This window comes from Patiria miniata, unplaced genomic scaffold (genome assembly GCF_015706575.1).
Source record: "Patiria miniata isolate m_02_andy unplaced genomic scaffold, ASM1570657v1 HiC_scaffold_14, whole genome shotgun sequence".
Taxonomy (NCBI): domain Eukaryota; kingdom Metazoa; phylum Echinodermata; class Asteroidea; order Valvatida; family Asterinidae; genus Patiria; species Patiria miniata.
This window is the reverse complement of record NW_024037052.1, coordinates 356,437-379,450: the sequence shown is the minus strand read 5'-3', so window position 1 is coordinate 379,450 and position 23,014 is coordinate 356,437. Positions and strand designations below refer to the sequence as shown.

Below are 23,014 nucleotides of genomic sequence, written 5' to 3'. Positions count from 1 at the left end.
GCCATTTTGAAATCGCATGGGGGAGCATTTTCGGGACGATGTTTGTGGAAGATGATGACTGAAAAGTCGGCTTTTGGCCAGATGGATGAAAATATTGAGACAAAAGAACGTTTTTTCGAAAAGGTATGAGTTGCTCTACGACTAAGAACCTTAACTTTGGAATTTGTGTCCTGGATGAAAAGATAATCTTGATCGAAATCTGTAGCAAAATCGCTACATCAGCGGCCAAAAAAATTCAGTCTCTGTGGAAGCATTGGGCGTCTGGCCGTACTACAGAGCTTGCGATAGTACTGTACGGCCAGACGCAGTCGGGCTAGGATTTCGATAACTCTCTGCAAAATTAGAATTAAAAGCTGAATTTTTGGTGATGCAATGCTCACAACAGCAACTTTGCGAGGCAGAAGTTTGGGGGATTATTGAAGAAACTGTAGTGAGTAAGAAGCTTGCAAATTTGATTCACACTGGTTTTATTATGCAGCACAAACTTTTGCACGATATGGATACCTTAAGTTTTGGGACTCTCATACACAGTATTGAGAGTCCCAAATTTTGGACTAAAATTTACTGTGCTGTTTGGGCCTTGCGATTCAGCGCGCCATGCATGCTCAGACTCATGGTACATGATCGCACGGTACATTGCGTGGTGATTGCCATCTTTATTTTTGGGAAGCTTGTTGTCGCCGTTCTGTCATCATCATTTTACCCCCAAATTTCCCTTAAAAAATCAAAAGCCTGCCCTCTATCTATGACATTACTTCTGGAATCAGCCTCCGCTTCTTTACATTCTTTACATACTGAGTAACCTACATGTACACAAACTAAATAGGTCAAGTTTGTCCCAACTCTGCCAAAAATGACCCACAAAAATTCCCCGTTTTGCTCTGACACATATCCAAGACGACAGCAATCTATCAATCAGTCAAGACCCCGTACATGTAGTTGCATGGGTAATGTTGTCCCTGGTCTTTATAGTATCTTTTCCCCTTAGATGTTAGAAAATGGGTTTTTTTAAACCAATTTCAAGACCAGGTTTTACAGTGACATCATTTGTTACTTTTTGTAAAAGTGTTATTGGATTAAGGAAGTAAAGGGAAATATAAGATTTCAAATAAACACTTTGAATAATAGTCCAATGTTTTCAATCACAATACTGTTTTTTTTTTCAAATTTCTCTGGTTATTATTATGTCAGTGTGTGTACATGTACAAATTACCACTACTCCAATGGAACAACTCATAAACTTGCAAATCATAGTCACATGTAGCACAACAATACTTGTCCCTTTCTTTGTTGTTTAGCATAAGCTTGAATGGGAGTTACGCCAACGTGAGGAAGAAATCGCTGAGCTCCAGAAGGCCCTGAGTGACATGCAGGTTTATCTCTTCCAGGAGAGAGATCATGTCTTAAGGCTCTTTGCTGAAAATGACCGCCTGAAGATACAAGAACTGGAAGATAGAAAAAGGTGCGTGGGATTGTCTGATGAAGATGTTTTAAGTCTTGACTAAGGCTCTCAGCTAATGTTCTGCACTGCATGGATCATAGTGATTAGCTGATCTGGATTAGTGTGTTGAGCTTGTCACGGGTGTTGGTCACTTTGCTGAATTACCACTTCGCCGAATAACCACTTAGCCAAATGGCATCAGGTCAACTCGGACCCAAACCAAGTCGGACCCATGCCAAGTCGGACCCACGCCAACTCGGACCCACTACCAACTCGGACCCACTACCAACTCGGACCCAAGACCAACTCGGACCCACTACCAACTCGGACCCAAGCACGACCAACTCAGACCCAACAATGACTTAATCATTAGTTTCAGAGATTATATTTATACATGTAGGTCATCTTAATAGTGCTTATATAGTGAAGATATTCGGTAATTATATTGGTCAGAATGGGGCTTTTAGTTTTGTTGTTTGATTATACTACATTGATTTTGCACTCTTATTACTCATTCACATGAAGAAATGGATATGTGCAATGTTTTCCTTTTTCATCTGCTTTTTGTGGGTGTGTGCCAAATAATCAGTGTTGTAGGTCTCGAGACCGGTCTCGAGACCACTTTTTGCTGGTCTTGGTCTCGGTCTCGGAAGCTGTGGTCTCGGTCTTGGTCTCGGTCTTGGTCCCCTTTAGCCCCATAAATGTGGCCTATTTACTGGACTGCCTCCGTAAACATAGGCCACACATCCACATGTACAAAAATCGTGTCGACGGAGCCAAATTTTGATTTTCACATTTAGGCTTAGTTTGTAGGGTTTTTTTGCTTTAGAAGTATACTCACCTTCTTTATAGGCTAATCAGAAAGTGCTGCCTTTTTCAGATGTATATTTTTCGTGAAATTTCCAGATTCATTTTTACACGTTTGTGTATCAAAATTTCAAAATGAAATTTCACAAAAATTAGACATCTGAAAAAGGCAGCACTTTCTGATTAGCCTGTAAAGAGGGTGAGTATGCTTCTAAAGCAAAAAAAACCTACAAACTAAGCCTAAATGTGAAAATCAAGATTTTTGTACATGTGGATGTGTGGCCTATGTTTACGGAGGCAGTCCAGTAAATAGGCCACATTTATGGGGCTAGGTCCCCTTTGGTCTCGATATTTTGGCTCGTCTCGGGTTGAGACCGGCAATATGTAGCTTTTACAGCTTGATCGATTACTTTTTGTTTACTTCGTTCAGTACAATTAATAGTTAAAACATTTGCTAGCCCGTAGATCAAGCTTGTTATATATCGCGGTCGGTTTGGACTTGACAGCACGTTGGAAAGTCTCCAAAGTACATGTAAAGCTGCAGCAGTTCCAGTCACTGAACGATTTGGAACAAGTTCGGCATTTATCTGTTGAGTCGGGCACATAAAGCAAAGTATAAACTTCTAACAATTTATACAATAAGGGTCAACCATTTTTGGGGATTGTGTAGTTTAGCCCACCCCTGTGGGCGTAATCACTTGCATTTTGTATTCTGATAATAAATGAGGTGCTTCAAATTAGTTATATATTTTCGACCCCACACAATGATCTCTTTAATTTGGGACAGTATTTTGAAGAAAAAGTAAATATTTCAACCTGATTTTCCAGCATTGAACTCACACACTCTTACCAGTTACCACTCACTGTTGCCATGAGAGTGTATGATGAGACCCCATTTTCTGGCTGCTCAGTTTGAAGTACCCCATTATTCCTCAAAAATTAAAATCCCGTTCAGAAAAAAATTAAAAATCCATATCTGGCACATACTGGCTACCACCTCACAACTTGTGGGTCTACATGTACAAGTCCACATTCTATGACAGAAATTTAAAAATTGATTCAACATTTTCTAGCTCCCATTTTTTAAAATCAAGTACATGTACACAAGTCTTGTTAGAAGTTAAGTCCTATATTTATTTAAGGAAAAAAAGAGGCACAATGTAAAATTAAAATTGCATCTTTAAATATCCGTTAGAAGTCATAGCTGAAACCAAGGGGTGACTGTGGAGTTTAGGATCCGAGTTCCTATAACAGATGAAACATCTACCTTTAACTTTTACTTTTGTCAAGATTGGGTGCAGCCCATTATATTTCTTAAGTATAACTACTTTTTGCTCAAGTAACGTGTCATGTATCAATTTGTCAACACTGCCACTGGTCAAAATTTTGGTCTGTAATCTTTGTGAATAGAAAGGTTACAAGTTTCAACTATAATAACGTGTCTTGTTTTTTTATTTCGACTATTGTTATTTATTATCAGCGGTCTTGGTCTCGGTCTCGGTCTCGGACCATATTGGTCTCCGCCTTGAAGGGGCTGGTCTCGGTCTCGGTCTCGGACTATGCGGTCTCAACTACAACCCTGCAAATAATATAAACCAAATTAAATCACACTCAATGAAGGATTTCAATATGTCACAAAAATGTTGTTCAGTGAGGAAGTTATTAATTTGAAATACATGTAGACCTTTCATTTCATGTAATTGTTAGTTTGTTTAATTTTTTTTTTTTTTTACGAATCTGTTTAACTTTTTATACTTTTTTGATTAACTTTTTTCCCCCATGGAACATCATAGTCGAACATACAGACAGCTAATGTACCTGTAAGGCCTTGAAGGATAATCTTCCCAGAGCTCCAATACTCCTTTTTGATGATTGACATTTCATAATTGTAGGGTATTTAATAAGTTGATCTTTTTTTTAGTTCACATGCTGGCTTTGAGTTTTGTGGGTTTTTTAACGAATCTGTGTAACTTACTTTTTTGATTAACCTTTTTTGTTCAATATGGAACCTTCGTTTTTCTTGCAGTGTATGCAATGGTGTTTATGTGGGTTTTTTTGTTAAATACATATACAAATGTACATGTAGAAATTAGAATAGACTTTGTTTTATACTTTATTTATTTTATTGAATGACTTATAATGTTTACTTATATTTATTGAATTAATCGTGTCATGTTTGAAAGTGTTTATGTTTCAATGTCATACTTTCCAATTTTATTTTTCTATGAAGATCTGTTTTGAATTTATGTGGTTTGAATTAAAAATGAAATGAATTGCTGTTAAATTGAGCAAGATGGCGTGAACGATGTCAAATATGAAAATGAATAATTGGTTAAACTTTAATTTTAAATTTTACTTTTGGTTAAAGCGCAATATGTTTCAATGGAAACAAATAATAAAAATAAATAATTAATTACACTTTTAAAGCGCATTTCAAAAAAGCATTTCAATGCGCTTTACGACGACAAACTGCTGCAATACAGATATTTTACCTGACAACTACAATGAAAATTTATACTTAAAAGCATCACTGTATTAACAGATGATAAGTGGACAAACTTTATGAAATTGTCAAATAATTGTAAAAGTCCGAGTTGGTCATGCATGGGTCTGAGTTGGTAGTGGGTCCGAGTTGGTTGTGGATCCGAGTTGGTAGTGGGTCCGATTGAGTTGGCGTGGGTCCGAGTTGGTAGTGGGTCCGAGTTGGCCTGGGTCCGAGTTGGCTTGGGTCCGACTTGGTTTGGGTCCGAGTTGGATCGAAACCAGCCAAATTACCACTTAGCCAAATTACTGCTTTGCCCAATTACCACTTCGCCGAAAGTATTTGCTAACACATTATGCTCGCATGCACAAACTCATGGTAATTATAACAGCTGACTGGTACTTAATATTAAGTGGTTTTCATACTTGTTGTGTCTTCTATTACTAGGTTTATGTGACATTGTCCTCTCAATTCACTTTGAAAGTGCAGAAGTGGAATTTATAAAATATATTAATCATTGACTGTCCGTACACGGTGACCATGTTTTTGGTCGCACACAGTTAATTCTGAAACTTTTTTTTTTTCTTTTTAAATCTTCATCCCCTTCAGTACTGTTTCAAGTTGACTATAGAATGAAAAAAGTTGAATCTCATATGGGTTTGGATAGGAAGGGGTAAAACAACCCCAAGTTTTTCATGTAGCTCGTTTTTATGGCTCCATACATACATGTACGTGTCTGTAGGCATTTCTTTATGGTGTAAATCAAGGACACACACATGCAACATCATCAGTGAATTGTAAATGGAAGACGAGTTTGATTAGAAAACGTGTACTAAACCAATGAGAGCAGATGCAAAAATGTTCAGAGTATAAACAAAGGAAAGGGAAGAGAAACATTAGAAAATCCTTGATTTACACCATAACAAACTTGTTAGTACGTGCGTTTGCGTGCAATTCGGCGAAGTGGTCATTCAGCGAAGTGGTAATTCGACGGAGTGGCAAGTAGGCGAAGTGGTTATTCGGTGAAGTAGCAAATCGTTGAAGTGGTTGTCGACAAAGAGGTTGGTTGGCAAAGCGACTGCAAAAACCTTGTCACAATAGCAGTGCTACTGCCTGTCCTGAGGCTGAATTGAATCCATGTACATGTACCTGTAATCTGTATGTTGTGCAGATGGATGGTGACTGTTTATACTTAAAAACATCACTGTATTAACAGATGATAAGTGGACAAACTTTATGAAATTGTCAAATAATTGTAAACGCTGTCAAATGATTGTAAAAGATGAGTCCGAGTTGGTCATGCATGGGTCCGAGTTGGTAGTGGGTCCGAGTTGGTTGTGGATCCGAGTTGGTAGTGGGTCCGATTGAGTTGGCGTGGGTCCGAGTTGGTAGTGGGTCCGAGTTGGCCTGGGTCCGAGTTGGCTTGGGTCCGACTTGGTTTGGGTCCGAGTTGGATCGAAACCAGCCAAATTACCACTTAGCCAAATTACTGCTTTGCCCAATTACCACTTCGCCGAAAGTATTTGCTAACACATTATGCTCGCATGCACAAACTCATGGTAATTATAACAGCTGACTGGTACTTAATATTAAGTGGTTTTCATACTTGTTGTGTCTTCTTTTACTAGGTTTATGTGACATTGTCCTCTCAATTCACTTTGAAAGTGAAGAAGTGGAATTTATAAAATATATTAATCATTGACTGTCCGTACACGGTGACCATGTTTTTGGTCGCACACAGTTAATTCTCAGAAACTTTTTTTTTTTTCTTTTTAAATCTTCATCCCCTTCAGTACTGTTTCAAGTTGACTATAGAATGAAAAAAGTTGAATCTCATATGGGTTTGGATAGGAAGGGGTAAAACAACCCCAAGTTTTTCATGTAACTCATTTTTATGGCTCCATACATACATGTACGTGTCTGTAGGCATTTCTTTATGGTGTAAATCAAGGACACACACATGCAACGTCATCAATGAATTGTAAATGGAAGACGAGTTCGATTAGAAAACGTGTACTAAACCAATGAGAGCAGATGCAAAAATGTTCAGAGTATAAACAAAGGAAAGGGAAGAGAAACATTAGAAAATCCTTGATTTACACCATAACAAACTTGTTAGTACGTGCGTTTGCGTGCAGCGAAGTGGTAATTCGACGGAGTGGCAAGTAGGCGAAGTGGTTATTCGGTGAAGTAGCAAATCGTTGAAGTGGTTGTCGACAAAGAGGTTGGTTGGCAAAGCGACTGCAAAAACCTTGTCACAATAGCAGTGCTACTGCCTGTCCTGAGGCTGAATTGAATCCATGTACATGTATATATACATTGTACCTGTAATCTGTATGTTGTGCAGATGGATGGTGACTGTTGGGGAGGATTCTTTGATTGGCAATGACGGACTGACAACCTTGCGGGCAGAGTACAGGTCATTGTTTGCAGGGCTGGGTAGAGCTTCAAGTTCTCTCTAGGTGTGCTTCACAAAACAGGTCTCTATTAATGTTGTGCATTTTTCCAATAATTTAGTCTTTGAATATTGGAACTTGAATTTGAACAAAAAAATCATCCAATGACATTGAAATAATTTGGAATGTATCGATATAGATTTTGAGCTAGCTGACAACCTGGCATTTGGCAGATATTGAAGATCCACATTAGGGCTTACATTCCTCATGAAAACTCTCAAACCATCTGCGTAAAGTGTGGCGTTTGACTAAACAAATCAAATCTCTCAACTTAAACTCATAAAATCACATCATGGACGTTTTTTTGTCATTGCTCACATTAAAAAAACAATTCAATTTGATAAAATGCTATTCGGATATTCGGTGGATGATCAAATATTTGGATATTCGGTATATTTTGCACAACCCTTGTCTAGACTAAGCAATTGCAATTTGTTCCACACTAGTGCAAAAGTATGTTTAGAGATGATGCATTCATGAACATGTATGAATGTTGGTGCTGCTTTAATACCCCACATGTACAATCAGTTACACGTATAATGTGATATGGAAGTAAACAAACCCTGTTAGTTTGGATTTACCAAAGGTGTACTAACTTGAACTTTTCCAATGATTTGATTTGTACTTGACAGAATCCAGCATCTGTTATCATTATCAAGCCCATCAGGTCCTGAAGTGACATACTTCCACAAAGAACCATCAACGCGGGCAATTGTCACACAGAAACACCCACAAAAGAGACATCCACATGCAGGTCAGTGTGTAACACCGCACTGGCAACTCTACCAACGGGGCTGCAGACTCATATTTGTCAATGTCCTTGGCCAAAATTTGTTAATCAATTCCCTCGCCCATCCATGGGCAATTCTACAGAATTATAAACCTGAATGCCAACAATTCTTAATGGCCAAAATGCCACAAAAGAAATATACATATCAATTTGAAGCATATTATCTGTATTTTATTGACATGTAGTTTATTTAAAAGGGAAGATACAACATCATTGCAAACATCAAAAAACGAAATGATCAAATTATGACGAAATATATTACTGGACTGTCAGTGAATGACAGTCTAAAGCATCCTGTAAAATCGTGGCTCCTGGTGTGCTGACATTTTCAAGAAACCTTGTATTATTCATACACTGGTCGGCCGAACATCGTTGGAGAAAACTGGCTTTTTTCAAAAACTGCTCCTAACTTTTCATATTTAGTCATTCCGCATTTTCTTTGCAATCAATTACGCATCTGTGTAGGGGTACAAGCCTGCTAGACTGATTCTCTGACCTAACTTCCTCAAAGTGTACAAAGTGCTACGTCTCATCTTACGTCTCATGTCACCAGACCACAAGAACATGGTTGGATTTCTTAGATTTTCTGGCATTTCCGAACCCAAAACGTGAAATAGGTCAGTTTAAAGGGAAGATACAACATTGGCAAATATTACAAAACGATATGAACAAAGTATCACTAAATACCTTAGTGGATTGTTAGGGAATGACAGCCTAAAGCATCCTGTAAAATCGTGGCTCCTGGTGTGCTGACATTTTTAAAAAAAAATGGTATTTTTCCAACGCTGGTCGGCCGACCAGCAATGGAGAAAACTGTTTTTTTTTTTTAAACTACTCCTAATTTTTCATAATTAGTTATTCTGTGTTTTCTGTGCAATTGATTACACACCTTTGAAGGGGTACAAGCCTACTAGACTGCCTCTCTGATCTTACAATCCCCCAAAGTCTATAAATTCTCCGTTTCATCTTAAATGGGGTCTGTGAACCAGACTACAAGAACATGAATGGTTTTCTTGGTTTTTCCAACATCTACAAGCCCAAAACGTGAAACAAGTCATTTTAACAATATTTGCTAAAACATACTAATCCTCCAAATCCATTTATTTCTGATTATTGCAGCAAAAGCAAATGTTGTACATGCCCTTTAACAATATTTTTTATAGCACACTAATCCCCCAGATGCACTTATTTTGAACATTGCAGCAAAAGCAAATGTTGTACATTCCCTAACAAGTTCAACAGTTTGGCTGTTACTTGTCAATGGAAAATCAATTGATGACAATACAAAAAATTGATTTGTCTGAGTACGTCCGGTGTTTTGAGCCAATTTCTACTACAGCAACAAAGTTGGATGAATAATTTCTTCTTTGACTCATCAAAGTAACTAGTGACTAACTGATATGTTTTATCAGAATTAAAATCTACCCCGTGATTATAACTACAATTACATACACTGTTGAATTGCCCAAAATGTACGTCTGACACTGCGGAACTGCCCCCATTTAAACATTATTAAGAGTAAACCTAGTCAAGTTCCCTTGTATTGGGTATTTTAAGTGTCAACAGTTCTTCAAGTTGTCCTAAATGTCTCATCCTTTTCCAAACAAGCAAACAACTCAAGGAATGCCATGGATAAGCCAGTTCGGTATTTCAACTGCTTATGTGCACAACGATATGGGTCACCGGTCATTCGGGATAGTAGAACGATCAAAGGCGCATGAATGCGGGTGCGCGACGCTTGTGTGTAAATTACCACCAGAGTGGTCGTGCGCGTAACATCGCCTAACATCGTGTCAGCAATGTTATCCCAAATGACCTCAGGTCATTGAAATACAGAACTGGTTTATTACAATGAATTACAGTCGGGCATTAGAAGACTTTTGACCCAACTTTGAACATTGCATTTTATTCTGGCAAACAATTATATATCTGCACACACTGTCCATCAGATTTCAAAGGTATATGAAGGTGTAACCTGTAATTTCCAAGACGTCTCATGTTTTCTTCTTACTTGCCTGTCTGGTTTTTTTTTTCCAGAGGGTGAAATATTGGGGTTTAAAAGCCAGAGTGCCAAGCAGACCACAGAACAACAGAACACGGAGGAATGCACAACACAGAGTTACTGCTAACACAAAAGGTAGGTAGAGATTACATACCGGTATGGTTGAGGCAAAGGGTGGTTGATAAAACATTGCAAAGCCAACACTCCTCAGATCTCATACCAACCATATCAGGCCCATTTTTAGTATTTGTGGGTCAGATAAACTAGTGGATCATAGTATTAATACAATGTATGTCAAATCAGGTTTTGCCCTTCATTGATGTATAAACACTGAATACTCAGTGTGTTACCTCCTGAGTAAAAGTTGGAAAAAATCACTCTGTTGGGACTCGAACCCACAACCTCCTGCTTTCTAGTGCAGATGTTTTACCACTTGACCACTGAGCTAATGGGATCGGTTGGCTGGCTCGAATCTGATGTATTGGTACATGGCAGCGGGCATCGCATTAACTATTTATAAGGTCTATGGGATTTTAATTTTTTTTAAGCATTAATATGGTTAAGGTTTGTGACTCATGATCAGAGGGTCAGGGGTCCGAATCTAGTTGCCGGTTATATGTGTGTCCTTGGGCAAGCCACTTCACCCCCACTTGCCTCTCTCCACCCAGGAGTATAAATAGGTACCGATATTAGCTGGGAAGTAACCTGCAATGGACTGGCATCCTATCCAGGGGGGATAAAAAAATATCCTCGGTCGTTTCATGCCTTTGAAACCGGAGATGTATTGGCTAATGACAGACTTTACTTACTTTCATAGTATTAATAGTAAATATATATATCTGTTGCAGCTTTTGGTAGGTGTGTTGATAATTCCTTGATCAGCTGATGAAATTACCTGTAGTTACTCCCCTGAGAAGTGAGTTTGGCAAAAAAGCCGCCTCATCATACCATGAACTTTCCAAGATTAGTTACATACGTTATCCCAGTAAAGTTGCTTCAATCACGATAATTGATCAGATCATCTCCAAAATGGTGGTTTCTTTTGTCCGAGTCTGTACCAGCAGGTTGATCCTGTTACCATCCATCAATATTTTCCAATCCTCATTTCAGTCCAACAGCGCCCAGCCCAAAGCTGTCTATCCTGATTCAGACCAGCAGCAGGCAGAGCCAGAGAGTCTGTTGCTACAGATTGAAGCTCTACAATCTCAGATGAAGGAACAAGCTGAGCTATCTAGAGAGCGGACGGAAGCCTTGCTGGAGGATCGTAGGGTCAGGATGGAAGAGATGCAGACTGTGATTGAGAGAGATCGCTCCAAGATTCACTCCCTCAATGAAAAGTAGGAACTCCCTTCATTGATTCCTTATAATCTTAAATGAACTTGACAAAGGTGCCCAGTGGCATAGCTAATGATAGGGGAGGAGGATGAGGGGCATGGACCCCTCTGCTCAAAGACTGCCTCCTACTAGAAACTGAGGTCCCTTTAGGGCCCTCCAGCAACTTGGACCCCAGTTACATCCTTGAAGGTACCAATAAAGATAAATGCACATGTGTGCAGTTTGGACAACGGGCAGGGGTTTCAAATAGATTATATTACCTGGTGTTTGTGTTGTTGCATGAATTGGCAAAACATTTCTAAATATGTGGAGTGCCCTGGCCTCATGGTCTGGAGCATTGAACTCGTTGTCTGTGGGTAATTCTACAGGTTGTGGGTTCGAGTCCAGCCTGGGGTTATGGTGCATGTTCCCTTTGGCAAGACACTTTGTCACTCATTGCTTCGCCCCACCCAGGAGTAAATGGGTACCTGTGAGAACAGAGATCGCAATTGTGATTGATTTTAGCTACCTTGCGTCGAAATGACTACACCGAGCTGTATGGGCTTTATTCAGGAGTCGACTATATTAAATTGAAAGCGAGGTAAAATCTTCATATTTGGAACTTGCAAAGAGAAATTAAAGCAGTGACATAAAATTAATTACAAATTAATACCAGTCTGCTTTAATGAAAATTTAAATTTGTTGTTAAACATACCCTAATGTTTTTAAGCCACATTTAAAATAAAAATTGAAAGTGAGGCTAGAATGCAAAAATAGTCTGGCACCATCCTATTCAATAGTTTATAAAATACTGTCAGGGAACATGACTAAAATGACTTCCTCGTGAATAAAAATCCATATTCCACAGGAAGCTGAGATTGTATTTGCAATGTTTCATTGGCCCAATGATCAGGGGTAATAATAATGTAAAGCACTTTGATCTTAGTTATTTTAGAAACCACAGTCTTTCCACACTAGTATATTGGCAACACATCTTGCCAAAATAACATGGAGGCATATGCAGTGTGTGCTTGCTGAAATTACATGAGTCAATTGACTAATAAAACCAAATTAGGTTTTGTCCATCACCGATGTATAAACACTGTATTCTCAGTGTGTTTCCTCCCGAGTGAAAGTTGGAAAAAAATCACTCCGGTGGGACTCGAACCCACGACCTCCTGCTTTCTATTGCAGATGTCTTACCATCTTATGAATAGTTAATGTAGTACCCGCTGCTATGTACATCAGATTCGAACCAGCCAACTGATCCCGTTAGCTCGGTGGTCAAGTGGTAAGACATCTGCACTAGAAAGCAGGAGGTCATGGGTTCGACCGGAGTGATTTTTTTCAACTTTAGGGAATGACAGCCTAAAGCATCCTGTAAAATCGTGGCTCCTGGTGTGCTGACATTTTTTTAAAAAAATGGTATTTTTCCAACGCTGGTCGGCCGACCAGCAATGTCTGGTTTTTTTTTTCCAGAGGGTGAAATATTGGGTTTAAAAGCCGAAGTGCCAAGCAGACCACAGAACAACAGAACACGGAGGAATGCACAACACAGAGTTACTGCTAACACAAAAGGTAGGTAGAGATTACATACCGGTATGGTTGAGGCAAAGGGTGGTTGATAAAACATTGCAAAGCCAACACTCCTCAGATCTCATACCAACCATATCAGGCCCATTTTTAGTATTTGTTGGTCAGATAAACTAGTGGATCATAGTATTAATACAATGTATGTCAAATCAGGTTTTGCCCTTCATTGATGTATAAACACTGAATACTCAGTGTGTTACCTCCTGAGTAAAAGTTGGAAAAAATCACTCGGTTGGGACTCGAACCCACAACCTCCTGCTTTCTAGTGCAGATGTTTTACCACTTGACCACTGAGCTAATGGGATCGGTTGGCTGGCTCGAATCTGATGTATTGGTACATGGCAGCGGGCATCGCATTAACTATTTATAAGGTCTATGGGATTTTAATTTTTTTTAAGCATTAATATGGTTAAGGTTTGTGACTCATGATCAGAGGGTCAGGGGTCCGAATCTAGTTGCCGGTTATATGTGTGTCCTTGGGCAAGCCACTTCACCCCCACTTGCCTCTCTCCACCCAGGAGTATAAATAGGTACCGATATTAGCTGGGAAGTAACCTGCAATGGACTGGCATCCTATCCAGGGGGGATAAAAAAATATCCTCGGTCGTTTCATGCCTTTGAAACCGGAGATGTATTGGCTAATGACAGACTTTACTTACTTTCATAGTATTAATAGTAAATATATATATCTGTTGCAGCTTTTGGTAGGTGTGTTGATAATTCCTTGATCAGCTGATGAAATTACCTGTAGTTACTCCCCTGAGAAGTGAGTTTAGTTACATACGTTATCCCAGTAAAGTTGCTTCAATCACGATAATTGATCAGATCATCTCCAAAATGGTGGTTTCTTTTGTCCGAGTCTGTACCAGCAGGTTGATCCTGTTACCATCCATCAATATTTTCCAATCCTCATTTCAGTCCAACAGCGCCCAGCCCAAAGCTGTCCATCCTGATTCAGACCAGCAGCAGGCAGAGCCAGAGAGTCTGTTGCTACAGATTGAAGCTCTACAATCTCAGATGAAGGAACAAGCTGAGCTATCTAGAGAGCAGACGGAAGCCTTGCTGGAGGATCGTAGGGTCAGGATGGAAGAGATGCAGACTGTGATTGAGAGAGATCGCTCCAAGATTCACTCCCTCAATGAAAAGTAGGAACTCCCTTCATTGATTCCTTATAATCTTAAATGAACTTGACAAAGGTGCCCAGTGGCATAGCTAATGATAGGGGAGGAGGATGAGGGGCATGGACCCCTCTGCTCAAAGACTGCCTCCTACTAGAAACTGAGGTCCCTTTAGGGCCCTCCAGCAACTTGGACCCCAGTTACATCCTTGAAGGTACCAATAAAGATAAATGCACATGTGTGCAGTTTGGACAACGGGCAGGGGTTTCAAATAGATTATATTACCTGGTGTTTGTGTTGTTGCATGAATTGGCAAAACATTTCTAAATATGTGGAGTGCCCTGGTCTCATGGTCTGGAGCATTGAACTCGTTGTCTGTGGGTAATTCTACAGGTTGTGGGTTCGAGTCCAGCCTGGGGTTATGGTGCATGTTCCCTTTGGCAAGACACTTTGTCACTCATTGCTTCGCCCCACCCAGGAATAAATGGGTACCTGTGAGAACAGAGATCGCAATTGTGATTGATTTTAGCTACCTTGCGTCGAAATGACTACACCGAGCTGTATGGGCTTTATTCAGGAGTCGACTATATTAAATTGAAAGCGAGGTAAAATCTTCATATTTGGAACTTGCAAAGAGAAATTAAAGCAGTGACATAAAATTAATTACAAATTAATACCAGTCTGCTTTAATGAAAATTTAAATTTGTTGTTAAACATACCCTAATGTTTTTAAGCCACATTTAAAATAAAAATTGAAAGTGAGGCTAGAATGCAAAAATAGTCTGGCACCATCCTATTCAATAGTTTATAAAATACTGTCAGGGAACATGACTAAAATGACTTTCTCGTGAATAAAAATCCATATTCCACAGGAAGCTGAGATTGTATTTGCAATGTTTCATTGGCCCAATGATCAGGGGTAATAATAATGTAAAGCACTTTGATCTTAGTTATTTTAGAAACCACAGTCTTTCCACACTAGTATGTTGGCAACACATCTTGCCAAAATAACATGGAGGCATATGCAGTGTGTGCTTGCTGAAATTACATGAGTCAATTGACTAATAAAACCAAATTAGGTTTTGTCCATCACCGATGTATAAACACTGTATTCTCAGTGTGTTTCCTCCCGAGTGAAAGTTGGAAAAAAATCACTCCGGTGGGACTCGAACCCACGACCTCCTGCTTTCTATTGCAGATGTCTTACCATCTTATGAATAGTTAATGTAGTACCCGCTGCTATGTACATCAGATTCGAACCAGCCAACTGATCCCGTTAGCTCGGTGGTCAAGTGGTAAGACATCTGCACTAGAAAGCAGGAGGGTCATGGGTTTGACCGGAGTGATTTTTTTCAACTTTCACTCGGGAGGTAACACAGAGAGTATACAGTGTTTATATGTCGGTGAAGGGCAAAACCTAATTTGATTTACATCACCCCGACGCAAAATGAAATGAAATCTTATGAATGACTAATAAGACACTTACCGTTCTTTAAACAAAAGTAGAATGTGTATCCTTTATTCAGCTACCTTGTTCAACCATCATACATCACTTGTCATGGACATTCTTCTGTTAATAGGTTACATCGTACACAGCAGATGTTGTATGACAGCACTAAGGACTATCTAGAGCTGAAGTATGAAGGACGATCTCAGGAGCGAGTCTGGATGGCAGAGAAGGACCGTCTACTACAGGAGCTGGATCGATGTAAGGAACAACTAGATGTCTCCAAAGATGACGTCTTAGTCATCTCAGATCATGCACTGGAAGAGAGACAAACACAGAACTTGGAAATTGAGGTGGGCATTATAGAGAAGCTTCCTGCACAAAGAAATCATTTCAAGTTAAATACAATACAATAATGATCATTTTCAAGCAAATTCGTTTGAATTGCTTTAAAAAAAGAACTAACTTTTCCATTCAGAAATCATTTTTTTTTCAAAAGTTAGCAAAACAAAAGAATCTTGTTACAAAGTCACAACTGAATGGCCCCCTCAAAAGCTGCAATCAAACTATTGGGGTAATCGCACATAAGGAGCATTTTGGACTTTGGCAGATCTACTTTATTCAGTGTTGTACAAATGATACTGAATGATTGCAACGTGGTGGTTTTAGTCTGACGATCTCTTCCATGCAAAATCTTGAGGAAGGCGAGGAGAGCATAGAAGACAAATTTCACCGGCAGTTGTTGTACGAAAAAGACGGCAGGCCTAATGCCAAACTTTTTCCAGTTCCACCTACCATGCGTTAGTGGACTTGTTGTCTTGGACTTTTTCCTTGACTTTCTCCGTGTCTCAAGTAAGATGTGAATTTCTTTAATTACGAGTCAGAAACTCCAACCCTAATTCGGGCTTTTTAATCTTATGGAAACACTGAACATTTTTCACATCGTAAAATTTCATTTGGATCTACATGTACATGTAAAAGAAAAAAAGGAGGCGATGTCCAGAAATTGAACACGAAGTTTATTGTACATATAGTACGTATGTGTACTTGCGGCGCAGCCCAGATTTCGGACACAGAATTTTGGCCGGCCTATTTTCAGATTTTTTCCCCATAGGCCAGTTTCATCCCTGTATGGTCTGTGACTTGAAACATAGATGAGTTTGTGAACAGAACGGGACAAAAAAAACACAGAACCGGGCCTGCGGATCTCGATTTCAAATAAAAGTTGCTGAATCATGTTGCTGAATCATGTTTTGAATTGGGCCTGAATTGAGACACATTCTCATTGAGCCGATTGCAGCTACGCGGTGTCATGCACTGATACGATGAATTAAGGCAACTGCGCGCACGTTTGCATCGTGTCAACGCTTGTGCGTGCTTCGCCAAATAAAAAAGCGAACTACTAACAGAAATTTCCAACGATGCGTCTGAAGACCTTCTTTTGTTGATTTCTTCAAAACGACAGCATGTCAGAAAGAATAATTTCAGAGAGAATTTAGTACTGTCAACCAACCAAGTATGTTTTTCAACGATAATTACATCAGTTACTTTTTGGATAGCTGCAAATGATGGACTGTAGCTTAAAATGACTAGAGACTTAACTTACTGTACAGAATGTACACTGCTGGGTGCGTCCATTTTTGTGCACAAACCTATGGAGAGCTCAGAATTTTTTACTGCTTTTGGGCAATTCCACGGTAACGGAAGGACGTTTTCGCTCATTAAACAAAATTTCAAATGTGCCTATCACAGCCACTGTTATTAGTTACAGCAAGCAAATGTCACAATGGTATTGCTATAATGCTACCTTCAATTTCCACACTTTTGGGGGGCATGCATACCTCTCGTTAATGAATTATGAATATTAATGAGGTCGGTAACGGAAGGACGGTAAAACGGACGAGGGTTTTCCAACTTACACGCGTTTTGCATAAACTCTGTGAATTTTATGGGGCAATTATATTTCAAAGGTAGGAAATGGAATCCCTGCGGCTTTATCTATACTATACCACCTTTCATTTGACTTTAAGTGTTTCGGTGATATAATTACAATGTCTTAAGTGGATTATAATTTGGTAGCGGAAGGACGGTAACGGAAGGACAAAAGGTTTACTCAATTATAGCATGAATAAAATGTGAATTTACACTAATTATACAAGTGAAATAAATTGCTGAAATGTGTAACTGAATGTGAAATCAACAATATGCAGACCTGGCATAAATAATTATACCCAAGAAACTATTGAGATAAAGATAGAAGCCTGCTAATTAATGATAACAAATGAAAAATGAAAACAACCAAAAACACATAATTCACGAACACAAGACAACTACAGAAATGGACTTCAAACCCATCACCTTAATCCTTAAAAGTTTTAAATACACAGTATTTGAGCACTTGAGTATATTTGTTACATGTTCACCAACAACTTTTAATAATAACACCAGTAGGTTCAGTGGTTTACCTAAAGGGTGGGGGGGGGGGGGGCAGGGGCGACCAGCTTACATGTACATTAAAAACATCTACAGGTAGAACTGATGGCTTCAGAATCATTGTGCTTTAAAAAATGTTTTAGGTGTTGCTTTTAATTGAACTCTAAATTCAGTGTTTGAAATCAAATTTTAATGATTTAGAGTATTAACAATAATTATCTTATAAACATCCAGCCTGAAGTTGTTAACTTAATTTGTCAAAAATTGCACCTCACATGTCTTACACATGTAAATTGTATGAAAGTGCCCAATAGCACTGGTACTTTCTGCCATCTCATTTTTTACTTAATTTGCTTCTGGAATGGCTTCACAGAAATTGTATCTTTCTCTATTGTCCATGAATGGTGATAGCAGCAACTTAATGATTTGATTTTCTGCAACAACTCCATACATGTATGAGTACCGGTACATTGTCATACATGTACATTGTACATGTACATGTTATACATATGCCTGTGCCATCCTTTGTAATGAACACCTTGCCCTGCTCATACCAGCTTTGTGAAGGTGGGTCACATGAATGTCCTTTCAATGCGCATTATACATGCATGTAGTTGCAGTGATTTTCATTTTTCAAACATGAGCACAAATGTCGTTACATTTGATAAAAATAACATTTGTCCTTCCGTTACCGTCCTTCCGTTACCAATTTGGTAACGGAAGGACGGGATTTAATTAATTGTAATTAAAAAACGATACGTACAGCAGTGTCAGTTATAATGTCATATTGAAGGCCTACCTAAACTTGCTTTGCACAATAACTTTCATTGCATTCATACTGCAAGTTTTGAAAATAAATTAAAAATATGTATTTTTTCGGTAACGGAAGGACATTTTCGAAGGCTGAAATATTAGAAGTCACTGAAGCGAAACAAATTACGCAAAACGTAAAAAAAAAGGTCCAGTCAGTTTTTCATGACCTATACTTACTTATGACAGAAACTGATGGCATGAGTACATATTTGTGTGTGTGTATTGGTAGAATACTGTCATATCACTATTTATCACATTTTTAGGATTAAAACAGGATTATTATGTAATCCTATTTTGTTGGTACCAAAATGTATCAAAAATAGAATTCCGACTTCAAATTCCCTTCAGTGGATTGTTCTGATTGCTATCGAAAAGTGAACAAAATAAACTCTGATATTCAAACAGTACCAACTGCTCATGCAAAGTTTAAGCCATTTCTGATCTATTGCCGAAACCTGTTTCTAGTACCATTCATTCTTGTGGTTATTTATCCACAGGATAAGACGGAAAAGCTTGCTAAGCGTTTACACCTGATGAACCAGCGGTATGAGGCCATGGAGAAGCGACGGAATCTGGAGATAGAAGGTTTCAAGAATGATACCCGAATCTTGAGAAACCAACTCAAGGATGTTGAGAAGCAACTCTACAAGGTGGAGTATTGTCTGTTCATGTCAGTCATGTTGTTAGTTTGCATTTGTCCGTTGCTGTTTTCTACTTTCCTATGTTGGTCAGCTATAGTGCAGTTCATGCAGATCGTGGTGCGGACACTGCGAACAAGTACCCCAAAGGCTGGGTCATGCTTAGCCCCATATGTGGCCATTTTACTGGACTACCTCCATAAATAAAGGCCACACTTCCACCATGTACAAAAACATGTCGAACTTTTATATTTGTTTTATATAACTGACACATAGATCCTTGTCATTTGATATTTGAACTTTTATTTCAATATAAAATTGGTTGAAAATGTATTTTTCTCTTCCAAACCACCCCTTCACGAAAATGTTTGAACCCAACGCTGGCTACGTGCAATGCTAAACGCGCACACCAGCATGCATTTGCATACAACTGCGTCATGGAACAAGAATGATCCTAACTGTTCAATAGTATTTCCCATTCCCCATAGGCGAATGGGACTTTTTGAGCCCCGGCGTGAATGGGAGCAATAACGAATGCCACATGATGTGAGTTCCACCAATCAAATGACAACGATCTGTATGTCGATTATATAAAGTAAAATGGTGCATTCCATGAAACGTGCTCTTGACTAAATCAAGAAGCAGATTCTGTTAGTGAGATGTTATGTCATCTTAGTCCATAATGATGTTGTCACTGAAATCAAGATTGCAAGGACATCATTGCAGGGATGTAGTCGAGTCCATCACTAGTCCCTGCAAGTCCACCACAAGTCCTCCAACACCAATTTAACTCACAAGCTATTCAAATGAGCTTTGACAAAGGCATCCAGTGTATCTTGTGCCTGGACTTGTGATGGACTCACGAATTACTTGTGTCTGGACTTGTGGTGGACTTGTGAATGGAATCAACTACATCCCTAGCCCTGGATCATTGTCAGTGCTTTGTAATGTAAACCCTTCTTGTTTTGTTGCCATGCTGAACAGGTGACAGTGGGTGTTGGGGAAGATGGTGATATGTTCATGCTGCATAATATTCATCAGACAGCTAAGAGATCAAAGAAGATGCAGAGTGAGCTACTTCAACTCAAGGCTCTGATCTATGGCGTGGAAACAGACCTCAGGAATCTCTAGTAATACACACAATCACCCCTCACTGTGTCTCCACATTTGATCAAATGACTTATAACTTTGGGAAGCCTCATTCTCTGTTTGAAGATGCATAGGATCTTGTGATATTTGTGCCTTTTGGGTTTTTTTTTTTGAAGCAAAAACAAAATTGCTCCAAATCTTAAGTTAGATCCATAACAACTTACCTGTTGAAGTTATAGCTGAGTGGATACTGTACATCTTGAGAATACAGGGAAACCTTATCAAACTTTCAATCAAATTGGACATAGGACTTCGTTGCTATTGTCTTTCCCACCAAGGCCTATGCATAAACATTTTATTGTGCCAAGTGAATAGAAAAAGTGAACCTTTTTGCCACCCTGGGTCAAAAATCTGATATTCACAAGAACAGTGCATGTATGTCTGATGTTATTAATAATTGACTTGTCTGACAACTTAAGATTAGAAACAGTTGGAGGAGATCCTATAAATCCACCGATGCTAGCATGCTGATAGTTCAGCTGCTGTATTCGCTGTTCTTGTGAACGATTTCAAACATTTAGAGAAAAAGGCTCCTTTTTGTTCATGTGCTACGTGAGAACTGATGTCACTTTGTCACTTTAGTACGAATGGCCGGTTGTTCTGCGTAGAATAGTAACAGTACTAACATAACAATGCCCACATGTACAGTTACTTTGGTTACTTAAAACTGGAGAGAGTTTGTTGTATTTGTTATCTCACAGGAACCTTGACATGAAAAGGCTCCATTATATTGTGGGGGCAATGTATACTGCCAAAATAGTCAATGTTTTGAAATTGAATCTGTTTAAAATGGAGGCAATAACTACTGAAATTGCATGCCAGTATGTTCAGATGTTATTGAAGTAATGCTTGTGCAGCTCACATATGGGTTTACTGCGCACAGCAAAGACTTCTCAAATGCGATACTTTGGGTACACTATGGTAAGGCCCAAGGAGGACACAAAGTGGACATCGCTTTTCTGCTGTCAGAAGAGCAGATAACAGAAGTATGGCCATTTTCCGACAATACATTTTTCATTTTGTAACTTTGTGATGTGGAAGCTCTTTAAGGGGGAACGCCTAAAAAACCCTGTTAACCTACACTCAAAGAAAAATGAAACGGTGCTTATTTTTCTCAGAAGCACCGTTTCATTTTCCTTTTAACCAAAAGCAGAATACAAATGGTAGTTACCAAAGGTTCGTTTTGCTTTTCTGGTTCTAAGAAATGAGAAAAGCAAAAAACAAAAATATACATTTTGGGTAGCACAAAAGCAGGAAATGGAAACGTCAGAAACGGTTTGATCTGATTTTTGAACAAGAGAAAAGCAGATGTCCACTTTTTCTCCCTCCAGCAAGGGAGGAAAAGCAAAATCTGCATTTCAGGTAGCATAAAAGCACTACAGTGGATTTTATTAAACAGTAAATTCTGCATTTATGGTAGCACAAAGGCGGGAAAGCAGAACAAAATGAACCATTCAAAAAATACTCAATCTGCTATTCTGACAGCAGAAACGCAGATGTCCACGTTTTGTCCTCGATGACTACATGAACAGTCCTGTTCATTTCAGAATGGTAAATAGTGCCCTCTTCTCACCATCTAGTTTGCAAGTTGTCCTTCAATACCCATTTGTTGTTCCAAACATTTGTGTCAAGCTTGTTATTCCAATTAACTATGCACAAAAAGTACATGTATTGGGGTCATGTCCTGCATGTTGTTCTAATGTAGGAGAGATGTACAAAGTAGTGTATGCAATGAAGTCACATGTATTCTACCATACAATCTTATATTGGTGTCCAATATCAATAGGTCTCATTCAAATGACGTCATTTCCTACAGACCAGCCACATGCATCAACATTTTGAGCATCAACTGAATAACGCACATCGGCTGTGTCGTATTTCAAACACATTTCAAGCAAGAAGCGCGTGTGTTTGGAACATTTTTAACACTGCGCAATGCGTGCTTGATTGCGTAAAATAAGCAATCAAGAGATGACCGTCATTGAGTGAGCCCTATTGATATGCTTGGCAGTAAGGATTGAACAGAGAGATTATTTTATGCAACTGTTAATATCTTTTGGAATTTTTGCAGTGAAATACTTTTTAAAATAAGTTGGCTATTTTAAGGACTTTATTTTTATGGTGAAGGATTTTGGAATTAAATGTAGAATATTAAAAGGATCTATGCAAGCTTTCAGAACAAATTTGTGATTGGCATTCAAGCGCTTTATTTTGTGTGTTCCATGAGTGTGAGTGGGTTTAACAATTCATCTTCCAGCACACTTCATGCACAGTTACGTGCACGCTGTCGTCACGTTTCAGCTTTCATCTACCACATACGTACGTGCAGCAAGCGTCTTGCGTTGTGTGGTGCAGTGTGGCCCATTATGGGATAATAACACTGTTGTTGCCATCAGGCATGCAATTTTTCCTTGGATCTGCTGATTTCCTTCTTTCTTTTCTTCTCATGAATGCCATTACAATTTTTGAAAAATACTGTACAAAGGCTTGTGTGGTTTGGAATTTCCTCCTTTTCTTGTAAATTTTGAGTT

General features: G+C 38.9%; 1 protein-coding gene across 1 annotated transcript; it reads left to right on the top strand.

Moving 5' to 3' along the window:
- The first annotated feature begins 480 nt into the window (after positions 1-480).
- Positions 481-22,666, top strand: LOC119722181 (coiled-coil domain-containing protein 77-like). The gene is made up of 8 exons (XM_038192228.1): positions 481-631; positions 1,299-1,462; positions 7,819-7,940; positions 12,772-12,863; positions 13,846-14,030; positions 15,584-15,803; positions 19,194-19,346; positions 20,319-22,666. Exons 1-8 carry the CDS (start codon positions 497-499, stop codon positions 20,463-20,465), a joined length of 1,218 nt encoding a protein of 405 aa, XP_038048156.1. The 5' UTR covers positions 481-496; the 3' UTR covers positions 20,466-22,666.
- The last annotated feature ends 348 nt before the right edge of the window (positions 22,667-23,014 follow it).

Excerpts from the sequence above, each read along its gene's own strand:
- LOC119722181 (XM_038192228.1), top strand. The coding sequence starts at position 497 with ATGGATACCTTAAGTTTTGGGACTCTCATACACAGTATTGAGAGTCCC. Across the intron at positions 632-1,298 it reads TCATGGTACATGATCGCACG|CATAAGCTTGAATGGGAGTT; the intron begins GTACATTGCGTG and ends TTTGTTGTTTAG. Across the intron at positions 12,864-13,845 it reads AACACAGAGTTACTGCTAAC|CAGCAGCAGGCAGAGCCAGA; the intron begins ACAAAAGGTAGG and ends CCTGATTCAGAC.